This window comes from Rhinopithecus bieti, unplaced genomic scaffold (genome assembly GCF_001698545.2).
Source record: "Rhinopithecus bieti isolate Rb0 unplaced genomic scaffold, ASM169854v2 scaffold_20892, whole genome shotgun sequence".
Classification (NCBI taxonomy): domain Eukaryota; kingdom Metazoa; phylum Chordata; class Mammalia; order Primates; family Cercopithecidae; genus Rhinopithecus; species Rhinopithecus bieti.
In genome coordinates, this window is record NW_016810602.1 from 2,709,880 (window position 1) to 2,735,362 (window position 25,483).

General features: G+C 40.3%; 1 protein-coding gene across 1 annotated transcript in view; it reads right to left on the reverse strand.

The window, feature by feature from the left end:
- SYNE2 (spectrin repeat containing nuclear envelope protein 2) overlaps positions 1–25,483 on the reverse strand; it is a 374,975-nt gene that overhangs the window by 217,688 nt on the left and 131,804 nt on the right. Inside the window, 13 exon segments of the mRNA XM_017892401.1 lie at positions 3,518–3,668; positions 5,914–6,093; positions 9,851–10,461; positions 11,074–11,221; positions 12,435–12,592; positions 14,112–14,238; positions 14,828–14,937; positions 15,766–15,856; positions 15,999–16,210; positions 17,907–18,065; positions 19,120–19,254; positions 22,259–22,432; positions 22,790–22,948. Coding sequence (XP_017747890.1) covers positions 3,518–3,668; positions 5,914–6,093; positions 9,851–10,461; positions 11,074–11,221; positions 12,435–12,592; positions 14,112–14,238; positions 14,828–14,937; positions 15,766–15,856; positions 15,999–16,210; positions 17,907–18,065; positions 19,120–19,254; positions 22,259–22,432; positions 22,790–22,948 — 2,415 coding nt within the window.

The window sequence follows — 25,483 nt, forward strand, 5'->3', positions numbered from 1 at the left end:
AAAAAAAAAAAAATTTATTGAGGAAAAAAATTTTTAAGCAAAAATGTTTGTTCAATTAAATAAAAAAATTTTCATTTGATATACTTCATTTAACTGAACAAACTAAATTTTTTTTGCCTGCAAAGAACTTTCTTGTTAAACTAGCACAAGCTTCCACAGGGTGATGAGAAAAGAAAGGGCAAGAGAGTGTAATTTTAGCATTGGCAGAACTATGGGTTTTGTTTTACAGCGAATGGAAGGAGTAAAATAAAGGGAACTAGGCCCACTTTGACATTTCCAAACTTTAATAGTCTTCTGACATTCCAGCCTTCTAGTCTAACATTTTGCACTTCTGTCTTTCATTAAAGAGAGTAGAACTTTGTCACCATATCCTAGATAAACATCCAGGTTACCACAGTTTTGAAGGACAAAAGTTCTCAGTGGTATCATATTCCAGGCACTGCTGCAAAGCTCCAGGATAAAGATCTATGCTACAGAAATGGACTGTTTGTGAAGACAGTACCTGTGTCATCACAAAATTAACTGAAAGTTATGTTAATAATTAGTACTAAAATCTGCTTTTTTTAGACAGTTTTTAAAAACCCTGACTAAAGAATTAAATATTAGTGTATTAAAACTTCCATATCTTTCATACAAAATAAAAGATTATTTCAGCAAACATACAAGTACCCATATACTAGAGGTACAATTCTCATTTTAATAAAATAAGGAAAGCCGGGACTGTTGTTTTTTTTTTTTTTTTTTTTGAGACGGAGTCTCGCTCTATCACCCGGGCTGGAGTACAGTGGCGCAATCCCAGCTCACTGCAAGCTCCGCCTGCTGGGTTTACGCCATTCTCCTGCCTCAGCCTCCCGAGTAGCTGGGACTACAGGCGCCCGCCACCTCGCCCGGCTAGTTTTTTGTATGTTTTTTTGTAGAGATGGGGTTTCACCGTGTTAGCCAGGATGGTTTTGATCTCCTGACCTCGTGATCTGCCTGTCTCGGCCTCCTAAAGTGCTGGGATTACAGGCTTGAGCCACCGCGCCCGGCGCTGTTGTTTCTTTAAGGTAGTTATAATTATTTTTTATTAATCTTAAAAATACCTTTTGCAGTTGAGTAAGGAATACAGACAAAGCAGAGTTCATTAATTTTTACTTCTGCTATATACATACTTCAAATACGTCTTCAGGGCAGGCAGTTTTATGCAGTGATTGAAACAGCGAAATAACAAGTTTAACATGGTGGATTAAATATATGTTTGTCTCTCTTTCCTCCTCACATGCTACTTTAACAACAGAAAAGAATTTAAAATGGTACAAACCAACAAGCACACAGAGAACAGAGGATGAGAATACTCTCAGGTGGAAGGTGAGAAGTTGGGAAGCTGGAAAGCTGAAGAATGAGTAACTGACTCACTAAAACTAAAGCTGAAACCTTGGTCTAGAAGGAGATGGGATAGTGGGGAGGGTGCAGAGAAGCCAATAAGAAGCAAGGCCATTTGTGCTACAGAATCTCAAAAGGCTAGAAATGACTTCAAGGTAATCATTAAAGCCGAAATACAGTTAGCCTCAAACAGAAAGACTGAAGGACATTTTTTAAGAGAAACACATTTAGACTCTCAGGCCCTCCTTCACCTGGTTGGATGGACTCCCTCCATACCCACAGAGATTGACTTTCTGGGGAGGCTCTGGACTTGGGGCTGCCAAATATAGCTGAGAACAGAGGCCACAGAGGAGGTAATGATGGCAGAAAGGCCAAGACCTGGGCCTAGATTCCGATTAGGGAGACTCACCCAGGAGAGGAGTCAGCTCCCTGGAGGTGACGAGAAGTTTATTAGTCAGATAAATAACTTATCTAGAAAGTATAGTTTATAGTTATAAGGTTATAGAGTTATGGGGTAGCGGGAAGAGCAGCAGACAGGCCACACGCAGCATGGGGCATCATAACTGACACTCATCAAAACAGGGCTGAGGAAGGGCGCCAGAAGTGAGGAGGATTTGCATGAACAAGAAAAGATGCAAGTCAAGAGGGACTAGATATCTGGTCAGCATACAAGGGAGGGTCTCAGGGTCTGTTGAGTAAGGCAGAGACCTTGATCCTAAAACAAGAGTACAAGGTAGGAGACTGCTGTCGGGGACACGGCAGAAGGGTGGCTATGCGAACTGGGACACAAGCCCAAGAGGATCTGGTAAGGCTGAACATGCTGGAGTCTCTAAGAACCTAGGAAAGCAGAGCTCTTTAAATCTACTGAATGAGGACAGGACCCTTCTAGATCCCAAGACCAGCCAAACCCAAAAGCTGCCTCTACCAGAGGGAACCAGACAGGTTACATCTAAGCAACTGTGACTATCTGCTTATGGTCTTGACAGCTTTAAGTCTGACAAGAAACCAGCTACAGTCATATATTGTACAGCTGGTATCTAAATAGGGCTGCTTTCGACTGGCCAGCTCTAAGAAACTAAGCCTGAGAAAGTGGGTCCCAGACAAGGGTCATTCCTGACATTCTGGGTGTCACTTGAGCTTCAGGGTTAATAGTTCTAGATAAGGACTAAATTGTCCTATTTAAGCTTTCACTGATGCTGCTCTTAACAACTGGAAAGTTTAATAAAATTGCTTTCCAACCTCCAAGTATATCAAGCAAACTACATTTCACATACTTTTGACACCTTTACAACACTTTAGCTTAGTACTTATAAAATCAATAGAAAAAGGCCAGGCGTGGTGACTCATGCCTGTAATCCCAGCAATTTGGGAAGCAGAGGCCGGCAGATCACCTGAGGTCAGGAGTTTGAGACCAGCCTGGGCAACACGGCAAAACCCTGTCTCTACTAAAAATACAAAAATTAGGTGGGCGTGGTGTTGCCCACCTGTAATCCCAGCTACTTGAAAGGCTGAGGCAGAATTGCAGGGAGAGGAGGGGAGAGGTGGGGACGGGAGGAGAAGAAAGAAACTTCTGGTGTAGAGTCACAGAGTGCAGTGTAGTATATTCTTTTCTAACTATTCCATTCTTCTGCCACTCTGGTTGATAACCACATAAAACCATAGAAAATAATGACACCTAGTGTCCAAAAATATTACTCTTCTTAGAATATAAACACAGATGGAGGAACGTGGCAATAAGCTTGCACATCTTCACAGAAAATGAGTAAATAAAAGCTAATTTTTCCTTACTCCACTAACAACAGAGAGGATTTTCCCACCATCTTCCGTCAAGCCTGCAATGCAGGGTCAGGTTCCTTGTAAACAGAAAGTCAGTGCAAAGGCTGTTACAGCCTCACAGAGGCGGCAGCAGGTGTGAACAGAAACACAGCCCCGACATCAAAGCCCAGATAGAAGAGACCCACCACCAACTTGGCAACTGTTTCTTTTTTCCAGCCCTGGTGATAAAATGCAACACATTTTTAGATACCCGGTAAAATAGGGTCACTAGTAACTTCTTTTAAATGAAGTTTCAAAATGACTTAATCTATATCTCTTTACTACCAGGCCTGTCAGTGAGGTCGCTGTGCAGTTTTTTTCTAACGGAAGCTGGACTCACCTCTGCTATCCTTTTCTTCAGGTTCTCCTTTCCCATGTACGAAGCCTGCAGGGAGATGACACTCTCTTCTTTTTGAATCAAAGTTGTCAAGATGTTTTTAAAATTCTGATATTGTTTTAAGAGTTCCAAAACTCTTTCACATTGTTCAAGACTATGAATAGAAAAATATACAATAGCTAAATGTCCAAAAATAGCAAAACCATTCTTTCTCTTTGCAAGTATACCACATAAATGATGAATAAGGCATAAAGGACTTTTCCTCTTGATGTGGTTCTTAATATGTTTTGCCAATTTAACCTAAGAATGATGGCACATCAATATATCTGGCAAATAGATGGCATAATCTCTGATTAGTACTGTCACCAGGTGAACATTAAAAAGTTACCAGATGTAAGGTCTAGAAAGAAACACAGGATTCATCACCCTAAGGAATCAGCATCTCAATTTCATCATTAACCAAAAGACATCTCGGAAAACAGAGCCGCCTTAACGTAACTCTGGCAGATTATTTCAGTATCAATTCAGCAAGTCACAGGTTGTTTCTATAGCTATTCTTTTTTTTTTTTTGAGACAGAGTCTCGCTCTCTCACCCAGACTGGAGTGCAGGGGTACGATCTTGACTCACTGCAACCTCCGCCTCCTGGATTCAAGCAATTCTCCTGCCTCAGCCTCCCGAGTAGCTGGGATTACAAGCAAATGCCACCATGCCTGGCTAATTTTTGTATTTTTAGTACAGACGGGGTTTTATCATGTTGGCCAGGCTGGTCTTGAACTCCTGACCTCAGGTGATCCGCCTGCCTTGGCCTCCCAAAGTGCTGGAATTATATATAGGTGTGAACCACCATGCCTGGCCTTTTATATATCTATTCTATTCATTCTGGATTTAGTCCTTTTTAAAATGTAAGGCAATGAGACAATGTGGCAGTTAGGACACCTGGTTTCTATTACAGCTGGGCACTGCTTAGTCTGAGCCTCTGGATAAGTTACTTTAGCCTCTTTGAATCTCAATTCTTTCCTCAGTAAAGTCAGAGGGTAGACTAGATCAAATACCACATACAGGATTCATCTTGACGCCTGTACACTCAGGTTCCAGTAGGAAACAGGAGGTGTACCCCAGTGGAATTCTGAAGATTACGAAAATTTTTGCAACTAGCCCCAACTCTGCGGGAAACACAGCAGTTATTGACAGGCAACATCTCCCATTCAAGTAGGTGCGTGGGGTAAAGTAATGCTCCCAATTCCCAAAGATACCTGGGCCTAATCCCTGGATCTTGTGAATGTTGCCTTACAGGTTACCTCACAAGGCAAAAGGGACTTTGCAGAAGTGATTAAGCTAAGGATCTTAAACTACAGAGATTATCCAGGATTGCCCGTGTGGGCCTGGTGTAATCATAAGGGTCCTTCTGGGAGGGAGGCAGGGAGAGGTGTCAAAGGAGATGTGATGACAGAACAGAGGGCAGAGAGAGATTTGAAGATGCTGCACTGCTGCTTTAAAGATGGAGGAGGGGGACACAGGCCAAGGAATGTAGCAGGAAGCCTCTAGAATACAGAAAAGGCAAGGAAATGAATCTTGGCTAGCGCCTCCAGAAGGAACACAGCTTGATTTTTTTTTTTTTTTTTTGAGACAGGGTCTCGCTCTGAAGTACAGTGGTGCTATCTTGGTTCACCGAAACCTCAATCTCCCAGGCTCAAGTGATGTTCCCACCTCAGCCTCCTGAGTAGCTGGGATTACAGGCACCTGCAAGCATGCAGGTTAATTTTTTTATATTTTTTTAGAGATGGGGTTTTGCCATATTGGCCAGGCTGGTCTCGAACTCCTGACCTCAAGTGATCCGGCCACCCCAGCCTCCCAAAGTGTTGGGATTACAGGCATGAGCTACCATGTCTGGCCAATTTTTTTATGTTTTGTAGAGATGGGGTTTCACCATGTTGGCCAGGCTGGTCTCAAACATGTAGGCTCAAGCAATCCTCTCACTTCAGCCTCACGAAGTGCTGGGATTACAGGTGTGAGCCACCTCACGCAGCCTATTTTACCACTTCTGACCTCCAGAAGCATAAGGTAATAAATCCATGTTCTTTTTAAGCCACTAAGTTGGTGGTGATTTGCTTGGTGATTTACAGCAACAGGAAACCAACCCAGTTGGGATGGTAACAAGCATAAACACACCGTATTGTGTACGTGTTATGCTTCATGGAGAACCTCTTTGCTGCACTCTGGCTATAATCTACAATTCTAGGTCTTGTCCCAGACACTGGCCCTGTGAACTCCAGTGGGAAATCCTTATGTTTGCTCTCATTTGGGTCCACGGAGATGTGTTTTCAACCCAGAAGTTTGAAAAAGTTAATTGTGCTACAGACAATTTTTCAGATTCAAGAGGGATTCTTTTTTTCCTTACCATTCGGTGACCAAGGCTTTGGTATTCTCCCACAAGAGTACTGTATTTTGGCACTGTTGATTCACGGTTTTTTCTCTGCCGTCTTTGAAGTGTGGAAGAGAATTAGCCATTCCTTGTAAATGTCTCTTCTCTTCTTCATATTCATCTAGAACCTTATCCAGTCTGATTAATGATTTTTTCCTTGATTATGAATGAGAAAAAAGTTTGATAGCCAACTGTTAACCACTGATTCAACACAAATATGGGTAACCTGGGGAGGCACAGTAACCTTAATTTGTCCTCACGAGGTTAATGCCAAAATTACACATTCCTGTTACAGAGTTGGGGGGGGTTCTTTGCATTTCCAGAATTTTCTGATTTTTTTTTTTTTTTGGTCTTATTTTGTTTTGCTTGTCTCGCTTTGTCACCTATGCTGAGTGCAGTGGCACAATCTCAGCTCACTGCAGCCTCAACCTCCTAGGCTCAAGTGATCCTCCCACCTCAGTCTCCCGAATAGCTGGTACCACACATGCACACCACCACGCCTGGCTAATTTTTTATTTTTTGTAGAGATGGGGTCTCACTATGTTGCCCAGGCTTGTCTCAAACTCCTGGACTCAAGCAATCCTCCTGGCTCAGCTTCCCAAAGTGCTGGGATTACAGGTGTGAGCTACTGTGCCTGGCTGCATTTCCAGAATATTAATTTGGTGCTTTAAATAAATACAATAAATATACAAAACCATTAGCAGTAACATGTTTCTGTGATAAACACACTTGTAAAAGGTGTATACACACACGAGAGGAAAGAGAGACAAAGCGCATATGTGTGCTTATGTAGGAGGAAGACAGCATGATATGGGAGAAGAGGAGAAGGTGAATGACCAAGAACTGCAGGATCCTAAGAAGGATGGGGTGGCCAAGGAGAAAGGAAAAGACAAGGGAAATCTTGCACTTCTCCTTTATGTACAAAAAGCTCTCCCAATCAAAAAGGAGTTATTTAAGGATAAAGTAATACTGAAGGGATTAACACCATTCACCTAAATCTAAATTGCTAAACTGCTCACAGCCTCTACTTCCTAGCCTCCAATTTTCTCTTCAATTCACTCCCATAAGGTTTTCATTCTCTACTGCCTACTATAACAGCTGGCCTCCACATTGCAAAATCCCTGTTCCACTCTCAATCTTCACCTCACTTCACTAATCAGCAACATCTGACATTTGGTCATTTCCTCCTTGTTGAGATGCCTTCTTCAGGTAGCCCCACAAGTCTCTTGATTTTCCTCCTACTATACTGGCCTCTCCGTTCTCAGTTTCTTCAGCTGTCTCCCCCTCATCTCCCCGATCCCTCAATACGGAGTGCCCAGAGTGTGGATCCAACTTGGACCTCTTCTCTTGTTTATCTAAACTTACGCCCCTCAGAAATTTCATCCAATCTCATAGCTTTAAACAGCCTTGTAAAATGATGAAAACACTCAAATATACACCTCTAGCCCAGACCTCTCTCCTGATTCCTAATGCCATCTATTTTTAGGTGTCTTACTGATATTGCTGCTTGAATGTCTAGTATATCTTGAATATATCATTTCTAAAACTGAGCACACCCAATCTTTCATTCAATACTGAAAAATTTCATCCAAGACTGATAAACTTTAGTCTTTTTCATCTCAGTTAATGGTAACTCAGTTCTTACTCAACTGCTCAAGTTACCATTGACACAACGGACAATGAGAGGCAAGAGCACCTGAACCCAGAGGAAGATTCCAATGTTTGTTGGAAGCATTCTTGACCCCAATACCTCTTTATACCCCATGTCCATGTGTCAATAAATCATCAGTTCTCTATCTTCAAACTATATACAGAATCTCAACACTTTCTACCACATTACCACTGGGTCATGCCAGCTTCATCCCTACCAGGGATTACGACAATAGGTCAAACCAGACTTCCCATGTCTTCTCTCAACTCCTACAGTCTATTTTCAACACATCAGCCAGACACAACAGGTTATGATGAAAACCAACACATTTCCCTCTGCTTAGAACCCTGCAATGACGTCCCATGTCACTCGAAGAACAAGCCAAAGTCATCAAACAGCCTAAAAGTTCCTGCATGAGCTAAGCTACATCTCCCCCTCACTACTGCACCTCTTCACCTCCCTGCCTTTTCTCTAAAAACACAACCGACCTTCATACCTACTGCTCTCTCTGCCTAGAAGGCTATTCCTTCAGGTTCGAGTGGCTTGCTCTTTCCTCTCCTCTGATGCCAAGGCCACCCTCTCAGTGAGACCCTCCCTGATTATCCTGTTCAGTAGCAATCCCCTCCACCTTCCTTAAATAGAATTTCTTTTTCTTTCTTTCTGTCTTTCTTTCTTTTCTTTGAGAGAGGGTCTTACTGTGTCACCCAGGATGGAGGGCAGTGGTACAATCGCATGCAGTGGTGGGATTCCCTAAGAATGAAAGTTTCATTGAGCCTGACGGTGTGGGGCATTTCAGAGGGAAAGGCACACTTGGCTACACTGAGGGCTTGGTCATCTAAAGACTCTTGAGAGACCACTGAGCCTGAGGAACTAAAGGTGGGCAGAGGAGGAGATAGAAAGTGAGACAGATTTAGAAAGGGGGGAAGAGGCCAGGTACGTAAGAGGAAGAGGCCAGGCTCACGCCTGTAATCGCAGCACTTTGGGAGGTCAAAGGGGGTGGATCACCTGAGGTCAGGAGTTCAAGACCAGCCTGGTCAACATGGTAAAACCCCGTCTCTACTAAAAATAGAAAAATTAGCCAGGCATGGTGGTGCATGCCTATAATCCCAGCTACTAGTGGGGCTGAGGTAGGAGAATCGCCTAAACCTGGGAGGCAGAGGTTGTAGTGAGCCAAAATTGTACCACTGCGCCCCAGCTTGGGCAAGGCTCTGTCTCAAAAACAAACAAACAAACAAACAAAAAAACACAACAGTGGCTCACACCTGTAATCCCAGCACTTTAGAGGTTGAGGCAGGTAGATCATGAGGTCAGGAGATTGAGACCATCCTGGCCAACATGGTGAAACCCCGTCTCTACTAAAATACAAAAAAAAAAAAAAATTAGCCGGACGTGGTGGCACATACCTGTAGTCCCAGCTACTTGAGAGGCTGAGGCAGGGGAATCACTTGAACCTGGGAAGTTGCAGTGAGCCAAGATCATGCCACTGCACTCTAGCCTGGTGACAGAGCAAGACTCCATTGAAAGAAAGGAGGAGAGAGGAGGCGAGGGGAGGGGAGGGGAGCAGAGGGGAGCGAAGGGGAGCAGAGGGGAGAGCAGAGAGAAAGAATTCCACAAAAGCGACTCTTGATAACATTTTAGCTTTTGGAATTTGAAGGCCCTACTCCAAATGCTGGAATTAAAATGGCAGCAGGTATACAGAAGGCTGCCAACCTCAGTCTACTGCAACTCTGCTCCATCGCCAGAATCAACACGAACTTTAGATTGCCTCTTAAATTCAGTCTCCTGCCCTTCCACTCAGTTCCCACCCTAATCCTGCCGGGAGGAGAAGGAGACCAAATAACTAAGAAAGAAGCAGGGGCAAGATGTGGCACATGCATCTTCCACCACTGGTTTCATTAATATCACATGCATGGAGTCTGCCAGTCATCCGTCCTGAGGAGAACTCCACAGTAAACACACAGAAGTACACGGGAATCGGTAGTAACTCATGTGCAGTACTTCATGCATATCTGACTCCACCACTCCTTTGTTCATAAGATACACTTTAAAGAGGAAAGAAAAATTATGCCACGTTTTGTACAGGTACAATACCAACAAAAAAGAAGTTTGCCTGAAAAGTCTACAGAAAAGAATGCTGAATACTGAATACAGTGGGATGGAATAGAAGCAGAAAGACATAGGAAGAGTATCTTTCACCTAATAGAGGTGAAAATACAGAAAAGTGCTAGTCATCTTGGATGGAAATGGATGGACAAGACTTACCGATGTTTCACAGCTGGAACAGTAGGATCCTTAAGACCAATTTTATTGATTTGACTCTGCACATCTTGAATATTTTTACGGAGTTCATTATTTTTGAAGATACAAGCCTCTAGTAATCTGTTTTCCTCAGTGAGTTCCTCCTGTACCCCATAGCCATGTGTCTCAGGTAACTTTACTGATAAAGCATCAAGAAGGTTTTCACAGGAGGTGTCTTCACCCAATTCAGCATCTTTAAAGCTCATATCAAGCATCTTCAGACGTTTATCCAAATGTTTGGCCTTGTCTTTCATCAGATGAATTTCTCCCTCTTTATTTTTCACTGTCAAAGTATTTTCTTGTGCCACCTGTGTATCTGAGGCTGAAAGGTCTACAAAGGGCTCAGCAGAGAGTTTAGCTATTCTGAGAGATGCCAAAAAGTCTTCCAGAGCTTTCAGAGTATCTTCACTCCTCTGCACCTTGTGGTTCATTTCTTCAAATTGTGTTTTGTACTTCAGTATAATATTCTGCATTGCATGCAGATCAAATGGGTGTAATTCCTTTAATATAAAGTTGCCTGGCTCTTCTAAGCGGTTACATATTTCAATCTGTTTTGCAGTAGAATCTTGGATATTCTAAAATAAAGATAAGAAAAGCTAAAAAACTGAGAGAAACCAGCCCCAAACTGCATGACTAGATTTGATCTAGAAAAATGCTTTTGGGTTTAACAAAAGGTGACAGTTTCTACCTAAGGAAACATTTTAATTACAAATGATCAGATGTCCCAGCTGATGTTTCAATCCCAAAAAGAAAACAAGCACATACATCTATTGCTTCAAAGCAAATAATTAGATATTAAACTGTTCAGAAAACAATTTTATAATCTGAAAAATAAACAAATATTTTTATTTAAGATGGCATTTAGAATAAGAAAACAGTAGAATATGGCATTTAAGCATGAGTCTAGTATATTTAGGAATTCAGTTACTGAAGAAGGCATTCATAAACAAGGTTTCATTTTGAATTCAAAGAAAATACCTCATTATGTACTCCACGGTACCTACCTCCAAATTTGTAAGGAATTAGAGAGTTAAGAAATAAAAAACAAGTCTAAATTACTGAAAAAAATTTGTCGTGACTTATACTCTTAATCTATGCTATGATGAATAATTAAAAATCCATAAAGATTTATAAATCTCAGAAGACTTGATTATTCTGTAAATCACTGTGAGAACTTATATACTTACCCTTAGGTGTTGATAAATGCCATCAGCATCAATGAGATGAAATCCCTGGATGGCCATTTTATGGAGAGGCAGGTCGGAGCCACAGAGAAGAAGTGATGCCTTCTCTACAGGTAACACAAGCTGCAGTGCTGTCTCTAAAGATTCCATTCTGGGTGCAAGGTAAACCAGATATAAGGGGGAAACACAGCAGAAATATATCCTATAAAACTGATTAACACAATTACTGAACTAAGAACAGAAAATAATTATCCAATAAATAGATATACAATGATATATACATATCATCACATTAATACCTAAACCCATTGATTCAAAATGCCAAAGAATGAATGGGTTGCTATATCCAAGTATTCTTTCATATATGCTCATCCATCTATCCATTTATTCATTCATTCATTCAACATACATTTATTTAGTGAGAGGCAGCAGAGCTAGGTTAAAAATTACCCACTGCGCCAGACAACTCCAGCTGTTTTGGTATAATTAATGATTTCTCCTTTCACTCCAAAAAGCATCCCAATACCCAAGTATTCTTTTTTTTTTTTTTTCTTTTTGTATTTTTAGGAGAGACAGTGTTTCACCCTGTTGGCCAGGCTGGTCTCGAACTCCTGACCTCAAGTGATCCGCCTGCCTTGGCCTCCCAAAGTGCTGGGATTACGGGCAGGAGCCACCGTGCCTGGCCCCAAAGTATTCTTAGCAGGGTAATATATACCACACTGAATGGAAAATTGTAAAACATACTAAGCCTTTCTCTCTCTTTTGAAATAAAACAGAATTATAACTTAACTTCACCTTGACAACTAAGAAACCTCATAATCATTTTAATTATGGAATAATTTGTTAAATTTCCATATTACAAATATAATGGGGTCCAAAGAATAGGCTCCACTGATAAGAAATTGAAATGTGGGACCATAGGTAAGTAATATATAGACTCTGAGCCTCAGTTTTTTCCTATATATATAGGAATATATGCTGGGGGTACATATGCTATGTATACAAGGTCCTAATAACACTCTCATTTCAGAAATGGAGAGATCAATGCCCACAGAGTTTATGTGGCTTGGTCAAATTCATGCCCAAAAGAGACAGTGGAAAGACTGTGGACTTTGAACCTTGGCAGACCTTAAGTTCTACCAAGTTTCTAGGTAGCCTCGTGGCCTGGTTATATTATTAATATTTAACCTCTCTGAGTATGTTTCCTTATCAGTAAAATGCAATCATAATGGTAGCCTCTCCTACTGTTGTTGTGACATCCAAATAAAATAACATACTTAGTATAGCAATAGTCTTGCTTAAAATGGCATTACTGGATTTAGTGAGTTTATTAGATTCATAGTTAATAGATCTCAGAATTTTACCTGGTATTAAGAGTCATCTGAAGCTCTCTTTCTCTTTCCTTTAGTGTGTCTCTTTCCTTAACTATATAAGGCTTCTTTATGTCACTCACATGATTTTCTAACTTCAATGAAATAATTTCAAACTCTTTCCAGCAAGCATCAGTTTCATTTTTTATGACCTAGATGGAACACATTAATCAATTTATCAGCTAATGGGGTTAACAGGCACAATTATTCTGTTCTTAAAACATGAGACATTCACCAACTGTGGAGGCAAACACAATGTTTCACATGGAAATGTGTTTAAAAATATTTTCCAACCATCTACAAGTCAACTATCCTTTAGGGAACAATGACGTTAACTGTGCTCTCAGAGGACTCGTTCAATGAAGTCAAGGGAGTCGACAAGGCAGCTCTCAAAGGTACCCAAACTCCGTTCCCCTAAGATAATTACCCAGAATACAATTCAGAAAAATACAGATACATGTAAGAGCAGATATTATGTTTTCTCTGGATAGGAAATCTTTGTTACCTTCTAAACTAAAAGAAAACTAGAGTGAACCAAAACTGTTTCTATATAAATAAGAAGTGAATGAAATTAATTTATGGTTTATAATTAACATCTATAATTCTATACTATTCCAGCTCCTTATCTTGATTCTTTTTTTTTAGTAGGCATTGCTATACAATACTACTGACAGATCAGCAATCAGCAGTATAATTTGTTCTTCACTTTACCCAAAGATTAGTATGGTTTTTCTAACCAACTCATTATTCAGTCACTGGAGAAACGTCTCAAGACAGTTTCTTAATTGTGACGAAAACATGCTAAATCCATCACTTGAGCAACAGGGATTTTAACATATAAATTTTGCTTATTCAGATGAAAAATAGAGAGCAGTCAGATGGTAGAGTGTGACTGAGACCTGGTATAATAAAATAAAAGAAACTAGAAATGGAAGGATGTTGTAGGAACTACTCATGGCCCTCCATCTAAGAGGGTTCCCTCTAATGCACTCAGGGCGGGCATCAAGAATGCACTGCAATGCACAGATCATCTTCAAACTAGGAAAGATATTTGTAGAAGCTGTGATTTATGTGCCAATTACTAATAGATTGCTTCTTTCTGTTGTTTCTGAGTCACCTGCAATAACTTCCACTGAAGGCTTTTTAGGAGGAGAATCCATCATTTAGAGTGAAAACTCCCTCCACTGCCTACCCCTAAATGCCCAACATCAGACAGTCAACAATCACTGTACAGCAATTTTAGACAATGTGATCATTTGGTAAAGATGAAGGACTGAAACAAACATTCAGAGTCACTGGCTGGTTAACTTTGGAGCAACCCAGGAGCAGGATGAAATTCCCTTCAAAAACACACTGTTTTTGATCAATTCCCTTGAAGTTTGAAGCACAAAAGAAATAAATAAACAAAACCTCTTCAAGCCACAATATTTGAAATACCGGATTAGAAGATAAGCAGTAAATTAAGACCCTAAACCAAAGCCTTTCCTGGGGTTGGTACTTGAAAGAAAATCACTTTATAATAGGGTGACATTAGAAATGCAATCCAGCAAAGAGAGTTCTTTGGAAACATTTGGCGTATGTGACCTCAACAGAAAAGGGGATGTTCAGACTCACAGTGGTACTATTTCTAATAAACAAGATAACCAGAGAAATAATATGTTTGGGAATTACCTGTAGATCTGTCAGTTTGGCCTGCAGACAAGAACTACTCCTGTCCTCTTCACTAGAGAAATCAGAAGTAACCCTGAATTTGTTGTTTTGCAGGTGGTGTTCAAGAATATCTTTGTATGTATCATACCTGGGCAAAATGAAATGCAACATCACAATAGTTAATTTTTAAAATAACACAGGCCAAGCGCAGTGGCTCACACCTATAATCCTAGCACTTTGGGAGGCCAAGGCCGGTGGATTGCCTGAGGTCAGGAGTTCAAGACCAGCCTGGCCAACATAGCTAAACCTCATCTCTACTAAAACTACAAAAAATTAGCTGGGCATGGTGGCAGGTGCCTATAATCTCAGCTACTTAGGAGGCTGAGGCAGGAGAATCACTTGATCCTGGGAGGCAGAGGTTGCAGCAAGCCGAGATGGCGCCACTACACTCCAGCCTGGGCGACAGAACGAGACTCTGTCCCAAAAATATAAAAATAAAATAACACAAAGATAAACAAAAAACAAACACAAAAAAATAAGAAAAATAAAATAATACAAAGAAATATTTTAAAATTACTGTCAACTACGTGTGAGGAAATACCATGGAATTTCTGTTTAAGTTACTGGACCACATGCAAAATGATGACTAACTGAAAATAAAAATTTTAAAAAGTATAACATGTTTGCATTGATGAAAGACTTTTGGTGGATTTTCCAGTTGTTTAAAAAGAGTTTACCTCTCTAGTAAACTATTTACAGATGCACTGTAATCCTTTTCCATAATGCTTTCTTTCTGCGGAGGCTTTAACTCTGATGCCAAGTTAAACTTCATAGTGGCTTCCGTTGCCTAAGGGAATATGCAAAATAGTAAACAAAATATCTTAAACATACTTAATTATCTGGAAAAGATAAATGCTTTATATTCAAAAATAAATCATTGATTCTTTATACCTCAAACTAGGAGATAATACAATTTCTTTGGGATGTCTCAGCTCAGAGAAAAGTCTTTCCATAGGACAGAGGGGAGTCGCACCTTCTAATTGGTATGGCAGCATGGTAAAGGAAGACTCCCAGCCCCAAAATGCTATTTCTGCCTGAGACTCCATACCCATAGTCAAAAGTAGACAGAAGCCTACCATGCAGGAGCAGACCTCCAAAAACAAATCCGCCTCACCTCATTCCTTCCTCCACATGTTCTGATTGGCAGTCTGGACTACAATATACAGTAAATACCAAATTTCTAGACTTTAGGAATTTAGAAAATTCAATTCCCACAGAAAATGAAATACACTATAATTCAACAGAAGAAAAGGCAAATGATAAATGAACTTGTTCATCTCAATGAAATGGAAACATCTATACAGATCAAACTCAACCTCTTCTACCCTCAATAACAATGTACACAGATAATCGGTATTCATAATGGTTCAAAAGGGTCTCTGCTTGAAAGAACTATTTGTGTACTCAGAGGAAGATCAGGTTATGCTCGTTATAGCTTTGGTTAGTTGCATTCTCATTTGAAAATCAGTCTTTTGCATTGTGTAAGTGGAAATTCTCCATTGATAAAAACAATCGGATAATTATAACCAACACCTAATTAATGAGAAGTCAATTATTGTACACTTGGTCTTTTACATTGGGTTTACTTCTAAAACACATTATCCACATTTAACACCTTTTCAGTTGATGGCTGATTATCTGATTTTGCAAATGGTGCCTCACTGTGGGAATCCCCTCCTCTATTCTCAGATGTGGAGATGGTCCCCCTAGAAAGGAATCAAAATTGCGTGTTTAAAAGAGAGTAAGAAATATGAAACCTAAACAAGCATGACTAACGCTTAATGTCATCTAATTGTGCAAAAGGCTTCGTTTTCTCCTGAAGGGTAGCTATTTTTATGAAGTACTAACTCGTTTTTCGACGTGCCTCCCGCTGCGGGCTGCAGGGCCGTATGAATCTCGGAAGCACATTTCAGAAGTCTTTCTATCTTTTGTTCATAATCTTTGAGTAGTCTCTCCACTTCTTGTTGACTCTTCTGTGAAGGCAGCTCTTCACACAGCTCCCTCAGGACTTCCATGTGGTGATTAAGCTGGTACAGGCAGCCTTCCTCAGAAAAGCAGGCCTAATTGAAGAAATAAAGCAGGAAATGCGCTTCAGATGAGTTTACATGATTATTCCATAAGGACTAGAAACCAACAGATGTGTGCGGTTTTAACAATGCGTTCTTGTATAGGCCATCTACGTGCTATAACAATAGGCGCTGGAGAAAAAACGATGAGGGAGTCAGCCCTAAAGGAATTTTCAGTTCAGTAACCTAGACACACAAAGAACCAGCATGGAGTGTGCTAAGTGTTATGATAGAGCCCACCTGCCTGAAGAAGTCAGCGAAAGCCTGCCTCACAAGAGCGAAGCATCTGAACTATATGTGGAAGAAAGGACAAGTTCTCCAAGTAAAAGGGGAGAAAGGTTATTTCCAGCAGAAGGACCACCAAGAGGACGAAAACCACAAAGATAATGAAAAGCACTAGATGTCTCAAAGGACCAGTGCTCCCGTGGGGCTGGACTGCACAGCACAGGAGGGACGCTAAAGGGGTTTCCTGGGCCAGGCTATGAAGGAACTAAGTGGCCTTCTAAAATGTCTGGAATTGTCCTGGGGGTAAGATTTGTAGCTCAAAAGGACAACTCTGCTACTGGTATGGAAGATGAGATGAAGCAATCATCATTCTGAGAAAAGAACCCTGGCTTAGATAAGTGGCAACACTACTGGAAAGGAAGAAGCTGTTCTGAAGAATACCAGATGGGGCTTGGCAACAGATTTAATTAAGCCTGAGTGGAAAGGAAGGGAGGAAGGAGAGGAAGGGCGTCATGGGACAGCAATGCCATTCATTACCAGGAGGCAGAATACAAAATGAACCTTTGAGAGGAGATATTATTGGTTCAGTTTTGAGCTCGCTGAATTTGAGTTCTCCGAAAAACACTGGTGATATCTACTAGTCAGTGAGAAACAGAACATAGAATTCAGGTGAAACGACTCAGCTGGAGAGAAAAATTGACGCACTATGATTGCAGAGAAGGCAGGTCAAACCCCAGAGTGCATAAAATCGCCTGAGGGAAGCAGGAAATTAGCCAAAGTGGAGGTGGAGACCCCCTTCTTCAAAAGCAAAACACTAAGATAATAGAATAAAAAGGAATATTTGTGAAGACACTAAAAAGAACTCACTGCAAATTATATATTGCTATGTATTTACATATCTACATCTATATTTATATATATCTATATAGATAGATTGATAGATGATAGATAGATAGATATAGAATTATATAAAGCAAGAGAGACTGACAGTGGGAGAGCCATAGCAGTAGAAACTTAAAAAGAAATGAAAAAAAGGGTCAGAAATGTCAAATACATAAAAGCAATCAAATAGGATGGAGACCAAAAAAAGATCATGAGATTTGCCCCAGCTGCTTTATACCCTGATTTGCTCATTTTCTCAAAAGCTGTGCTTCTGAGGACACAGTATCCTGACAAAAGCCAACTATGAGTACTTTAGTAACAGTTGACACATTTGTGACCAGAGTCTGAGGACAGGGGCCATTGAGACACATCAAGGGAAATCATAAAATATTAACTCAGTGCCGAATTTTCTCACTTCTAAAAAGTAAGAAGCACAGGCTCTGTGAAGCAAAGAAGTGATCATTCCCAGGGGAGAGGAGGGCTGGGTAATTTTCAAGTTTCATCCTAGACTAAAGATACACACAACCATTTAAGATAAACCCCAAAATGATGACGAAATTTAAGTGGAAGCACGTTATTGTACCTCATGTTCTTTGATGAGACCCTTGGTCCTTCCTCTACGGATGAGTTTCTTTTCTTTATTTATTTGCTTTTCAAGTTTTAAAATATTGTCACTAAGCTTCCCTTTTTCAATATCTATTTTCAGTTGTTGAACATATAAAGACAGTTCATGATGAAGAGACTGCAAAAAAAAAAGGGGGGAATATATTAACTATGGGAACAAAATATACAAAAAAGTATAGTAACAATAAATACATGTGTAGTGACAAAAAGAAACAATGCTTAAGTGCCATTCTGATTCATCCATATATTTTGGGGGGAGATGTTTTAAAACATCCCAGGCCCATAAACATGGTGTTTTTTTTCTAACAACTAGAAATGTATTTTAGCTGTGAAAGGCACTGTTAAGAAAATGAAGACAAGCTACAGACTGAGGGAAACTGTATGCAAACAGATAACTGAGCCCATGGAGACATAAGTAAATGTAATGTGTATCCTGGATGAGATTCTAGAACAGACAGAAAGAACATCTGGGGAAAACTGTGAAAAGGTCAATAAAGTGCAAACTTTAGGTAACAGTAATATATCAATCTGTCAGAGTAAACTGCTAGAAAAAACAGTGTATTAACATTGACCCAGTAATTGTATCAACGATACTATACTAACGTAAGATGCTGATAACAGAGGAATCTGGGCATGGGGTACACTGGAACTCTCAGCACCATCTTTACAGTAATTCTGTAAATCTAAAACTATTTTAAAGTAAAAAAAAGTTTACTTTAAAACAAGTTTTAGGAGGATCCTTAACAGTACATATTCAATCCTCTTACACATAGACACATACATTTTAATTATCATATTAATTACACATTTCAGTATCATTTAATATTAATTGCCATTAATTACCAGAACACAATCTCAGTGGTAGATGCTTTCTACAAATCATTGCATCAATTCCGCCCAGTAGGTGGTGTTATCTCATTTTTATCAGGGAGGCTCCTAAAAGTTAACTACCTTGCTCAGGGTCATAGCTGCTGAATCCAGGTTTGTCTGCCACCAAAGCCTAGACCTATTCCGCTATGAAACTCTGTATGAACCCTGGGACTGCAGCCTGCAGGGACCAGCCCACCGGTGATACAGCGTAGGCAGGAAAACCCCAGGAATGGCTCTGACAACCGACAGCCCAGGATCAGACATATAAAAACTTAAGTGCAGAGACATATGCACGTTCTTACCTCCCATTTGGCACAGACATCTCTACTCTTTTCTTCTAAAGACATCTTTATGTCCTCGGTTACATTATTTTTCAGTTCTTCAACAGCTTTCAAATACTTGGCCAGACTCTTTGTATTACAAATTATTAGTGCTTCCTAAAGAAAAAAAAAATGCAAACAAGATCATAGAAACCTCATTCTAATTCTACTGCCAAATCCTCAAAGTTAATTTTGGTATGTCTTTAACTGGTAAAGTAGGAAGGGGCTCTCTGAAGAACATCTGAAGATTTATAGGAGACTTCTCTTTGTAAGTTGAAGTTGCTAGCCCTTTGGCATCTCTTGAATTCTTTTCAAAAGAGTGCCAAAATATGTATTATTCAAATGTAGTTACACATGAGGCCCAGATTAAGATACCTTCATGATATTCAAAATGATTTTTGTTACCCCATTGATAAGTAATTATAAAGTTCACTGTACAGGTTTAATAAGCCACTGGCTAAGTTTCCTATGAAGTTCTTAAGTATTGAGCAGACAACCATACTTCAGAAGCAATATAACACGAAGAGTCTACCAGTTTTGTTTTGTTTTGTTTTGAGATAAGTTCTCAATCTTTCACCCAGGCTGAAGTGCAGTGGCACAATCACAGTTCACTGAAACCTCAAACTCCTGGGCTCAAGCAAGCCTCCCACCTCAGCCTCCCAGAACGCTGGGATTACAGGTGTGAGCCACCGTACCTGGCCAAGACAAAATTTATAGAAAGGTTAACTATCGTGCATAAGCAGTTATGCTGAAAGGAGGCCAATTTGTTTCACCATCAACTTCAAAGTTTTGCCCAGGGCCACCCATGTTGGCAGTCTCTCCCCAGCAGCACACAAGAATGGAAACAGCCCTGACAGGCACGTGTCTGCTCCTAACCTGACATACTCTACGGGAGCAGAAACCTGGCCTAGGTAACCAGTGAATGACAGAACAAAAAAACAGGTCTGGGCCTGTGTGTGAAAAAGGCCCCTACAGGAGAGAGAAGATGAAAGTAATTCTCAGGGAGAAGCCAAGCAGGGTGGGAATTCACTCATTCACTCATTACACATTCTTATGGACCGGCTGCAGGTAAGGCACAATGCTGAGCTCCAGGGCCCTCCTCCGAGGGAGGCCTCCTGGAGGACTGCTAGATTTATGACCTGGGGAGACACCTTTAACTGTATGCTAGTCATAGCTGGGAGCTCCCACTGCCTGTGTGTGCATGCCTACCAGGGCAGGGATCTTGCTTCTGCTGTGAAAGTGTATCCACTTGACTAAATGCCATTGGCAAAATGAGGGAAAACCAAAAGGAAGAAGGTCAGGGAGAGGAAAATCGTGTGAGAACTGACACCTCCAGCCCTTCTCTGGTAAAGAAGCCAAGCAGCTGGGCACAGTGGCTCACACCTGTAATCCCAGCACTTTGGGAGACCGACTTGGGAGGATCACTTGAGGCCAGGAGTTTGAGACCAGCCTTGGCCAACAGAGTGAGACCCTTTTCCTACAAAAAAATTTTTTAAAATTAGCGGGTGTAGTGGTGTGTGCTTGTAGTACCAGCTACTTGGAGGCTGAGGCAGGAGGATAGCTTGAACCCAGGAGTTGGAGGCTGCAGTAAGCCGAGACAGCACCACCGCACTCTAGCCTGGGTGAGAGACCCTGTCTCTAAGAAAAGAAAAGAAAAGAGGAGCCTAGGAGCCTCTATTTTCCTTCTCTTTTTCCTGACCAGACCATATCTACCCACCTAGAATCCAGCCTCACCATCATTTAAAACAACGATTCATTCTTAAGGTCAATTTAGTACTTTCAGGAACCCGGGAGTAAAAGTGGGAACAAAAGACAGAGGCAAGTGGTTGAAGGTAGCAGCTAGCAAAGTGCAAATGGCATGAGATCAAGCAGACATGGGCTACTAAGGTCACAGGAAAAGCAGCTGAAATGACTGATAACAGGGGCCCAGCGTGGTTAGCAATCCAGAAAGCCAAAATAGGGTTGAGGCCCAGAAGACAGACGGAGGTCGTACGAGAATGAAGAGAGGCTCCTATGGGGCGCCCTTTCATAAAGAGTAGGAGTAGGAATGGGCCACTGCCTTCCTGAATCTTTATTTCCCCCAAATGCCCAGCTCATTTTAAGTGTTCAATAAAGTGTGCTAAATGCTGAGCATGAATGAACAAAGAGCTGGTATTACTCCACCTCTCCCATTTGCTCCAAGGTAGAGGCATTTAGCTTTGCTTCTAATTCCCCCAGCACCTCCCACTATGTCAATTAATAGTCTCTGGTTTGGTGACATCTTAAGCTGCAACCTCAGCCTATCAAACCATAAAAATTAACCTGAACCTGTCTCTATACAAAACATTATTAGGTCTTTAACTACAGATAAGCATGTTTCCATGAATAACTTTTATCAAAGTATTTTAATAATAATGTTTTTTCTTACATTCAGAGAATGTATGCAAAGTAATTTCATATGCCTTATTTTCACTTAAAGCCTCACAACAAATCTGACAGGTGGATAGGGCTGGAATTATTATGCCAATTTTACAAATTAAAAAGCCAGAGAAATTAAATTCTGGTTCAATGTCATAGAGTCGGCTGCACTCTTTACACCATATCACTGAGTACAATTCAGCAAATCCACAATAAAATTTGAATAAAAAAATTCTATACTTCATTGGCCGGGCACGGTGGCTCAAGCCTGTAATCCCAGCACTTTGGGAGGCCAAGACGGGTGGATCACGAGGTCAGGAGATTGAGACCATCCTGGCTAACACGGTGAAACCCCGTCTCTACTAAAAAATACAAAAAACTAGCCGGGCGACGTGGCGGGCACCTGTAGTCCCAGCTACTCGGGAGGCTGAGGCAGGAGAATGGCGTAAACCCAGGAGGCAAAGCTTGCAGTGAGCTGAGATCCGGCCACGGCACTCTAGCCTGGGCGGCAGAGCGAGACTCCGTCCCAAAAAAAAAAAAAAAAAATTCTATGCTTCAATACTTACGTTTAGTAACCTCAGAGGAACGATACATAATACTGGGAAATTCTTTTTAAGTTATAGTAACTCAGTATATAATTACTGTGAAGGAAACATCTTGATTTCAAACAAGATAGGTAGTTAACAATAAATGTCCTACATTTGATGGTTGAAAAGATTCCCACCTTGGATTTTGAAATGAGTTGACCGGGGCTCTCTCTTTGCCCCAGTAACTGCTGAGCCCTCGTCATATATGATTCAAGTTCCTTCTGGGATTCTTCCATCTTCAGCCTGATGTCCAATTCTGGTGAAACGTCGGTTGAGTTCTTCAACGCTGCAACGAGTTTTACCACATTGATCTTGAAGACAAAAAAATTCTCAAATTAACACGGGGACCAATTCTTAATAAATTATTAAGTTAACAAATACTTTGACCACTAGACAAAATATTTTCCCACTAGACAAAGATATTTAGATATCTATCTAAATTATGATAAATCTATCTAAACATAGATATCTAAATTATGATACTTATATACTATGATACTTATATTTTCCGACATGCTCTAAATTATAAAGAAATAAAACATAAAGCAAAAGTAATATTTTACAAAACGTTTCCAAGCTACAGGGCTATCACTCCCCTTCACTGCCCACCCAGTGACCCCTCAGTTTTAGAGAACAGAATTACTAAATAGTGAATATTAAAGAGAGACCTGGACTTTCTCTTTAGCTTCTTGAATCTTTGCCTGAAGCCCAGTTGTGAGAACATGTTCAAAGGACTCCTGGCTTGAAATATTTTGTATATCCATTTGTAACGTATCTTCAGTTCTTGCCATAAGCTCATCATACATAGAGCCTTTGGCAATAAGATGCTATTAAAACAAATTGAGGTGAGATCACGATAAACATTCTTCTTATATGTTAAACATTAATCAAAACAATCTCAGGAAACCAAAAAAGTTCATTATTAATCCAAAATCAGGCAAATTTGCATTCTGAAAATGATATTTTAAGGAGTCATTTTGAAATTTCATATTGATAAAATCAGATTCTGAACATGTTTTATAGATTATTCTTTATACATTAAGCACTTCAATAAAATAAAGAATAAAAGTAATACAATGACAATAGAAAGAAAGTTGAGACAATGGTAATAAATCTTAAAATGAACTTGTTCCATGTCAAAGTAGTGGAGAGGAGAATTCAATAAATGTTACTGGAGAAAATAGCCATTGGAAAATAATATTTATACATCATAACAAAAATAAATTCCAAATGGGTCAGAAATATGAAACCACAAAAAGAAGACATTATCCATAAAAACCAATCTGCAGCCAGGTGCAGTGACTCACGCCTGTAATCGTAGCACTTTGGGAAGCTGAAGCGGACTGATCACCTGAGGTCAGGAGTTCGAGACCACCCTGGCCAACATGGTGAAACCCCATCTCTTCTAAAACTACAATATTAGCTGGCCATGGTGGCACATGCCTGTAATCCCACTTACTCGGGAGACTGAGGCAGGAGAATTGCTTGAACCCAGGAGGCAGAGGTTGCAGTGAGGCAAGACTGTGCTCCTGAACTCCAGCCTGGGTGATAAGAGCAAAACTCCATCTCAAAAAATACAATAAAATAAATGAAATAAAATAAAACTGGCGGTGGCTCATGCCTGTAATCCAAGCACTTTGGGAGGCCGAGATGGGCGGATCATTTGAGGTCAGGAGTTTGAGATCAGCCTGGCCAACATGGTGAAACCTGACCTCTACTAAAAATACAAAAATTAGCCAGGTGTGGTGGCGGGTGCCTATAGTCCCAGCTACTTGAGAGGCTGAGGTAGAAGAATCTCTTGAACCTGGGAGGTAGAGGTTGCAGTGAGCCAAGATTGCACCACTGCACTCCAGGCAGGGCAACAGAGCGAGACTCCATCTCAAAAAAAATAATAAAATGAAAATCTGATCTGCTATCTCACTGCAGAAGGTCTTTCCAGGCCTAAGAGTAGGGACAGACATAACTGCGTAAATATAAAAACCCTGCAGTGCAAAATAAAATAAACAAAGTCAACAACTCAGCAAAAATATTTGACACAGAAATGAAAATGGATCACAATTCAAAGAGCTTGTATAATTCAATTTAAAAAATGCCAGGATCCCAAAGAAAATTTTGAAAATACAAGAACAGATAATTCACAGAAACAGATGTCTAATAAATATATGATCGTTCAATATTACATGTAGTGAAATAACTACGCATTAAAACAATAAGGAGATACCACTTTTCCGTTCACAAGTTAGCAAAAAATAATTTTTTAATTACAACTCACAGTGGCATGCAGATATGGTTTGGCTGTGTCCCCACCCAAATCTCATCTTGAATTCCTACTAGTTGTGGGAGAGACCCGGCGAGAGGTAATTGAATCATGAGGGCAGATCTTTCCTGTGCTGTTCTCATAATAGGGAGTTGCCCTGCACAAGCCCTCTTCTCTTGTCTGCCGCCACATAGACACGCCTTTCACTCTCCGCCATGATTGTGAGGCCTTCCCAGCCATGTGGAACTATAAGTCCATTAAACCTCTTTCTTTTGTCAATTGCCCAGTCTCAGGTATGTCTTTAATAGCAGGGTGAAAACAAACTAATATACATGGGTATTATAAAATAGAAGTTATAGTGTGTGATATCAACTATGTAAATGTTGATCTTATTTGTCTTGGGGCACTGGAATTAACAGTGATTTCAATTTTTTGAAATTAGCACGTTCATTTATAGTTTCAATTTTTCCCTCTTTTAAATTATAAAACCAACAAAAAAGCTCATGTAATTAAAAAAACTGAAAAACAATAGAAAGGTACAGCACGTAAAGAAAATATTCATAGCCAGGCGTGGTGGCTCACGCCTACAGCACTTTGAGGGACGGAGGTGGACAAATAACTTTAGCCCAGGAGTTCAAGGCCAGCCTGGACAATACAGCAAAACCCTATCTCTACTAAAAATAAAAGAATTAGCTGGGCGTGATGGTGCATGCCTGTAATCCCAGCTACTTGGGAGGCTGAAGTGGAAGGATCACTTGAACCTGGGGAGGCTGAGTGAGTCATGACTGTGCCACTGTACTCCATCCAGCCTGGGTGGACAGAGCAGAACCCTGTCTCAAAAAAAAGGAAGAAAATATTTATTTTATGTCTACCATGTATTAAGAGCTGGGAATAACACAGGATTAAGATAGACTCAGTTACTGGTATATCTTTACAGATATTTTTCTATGAATATAAATGCATTATACATAAAAACACAACTCTGTTTAAAAACCACAAATGAGATTACATTATCTCATTATCCATACAGTTTAGGAACTTGTATTTCTTACTTTAGAATATATCTTGATCCAATATTTTTTTTTTTTTTTTTTTTTTTTTTTTT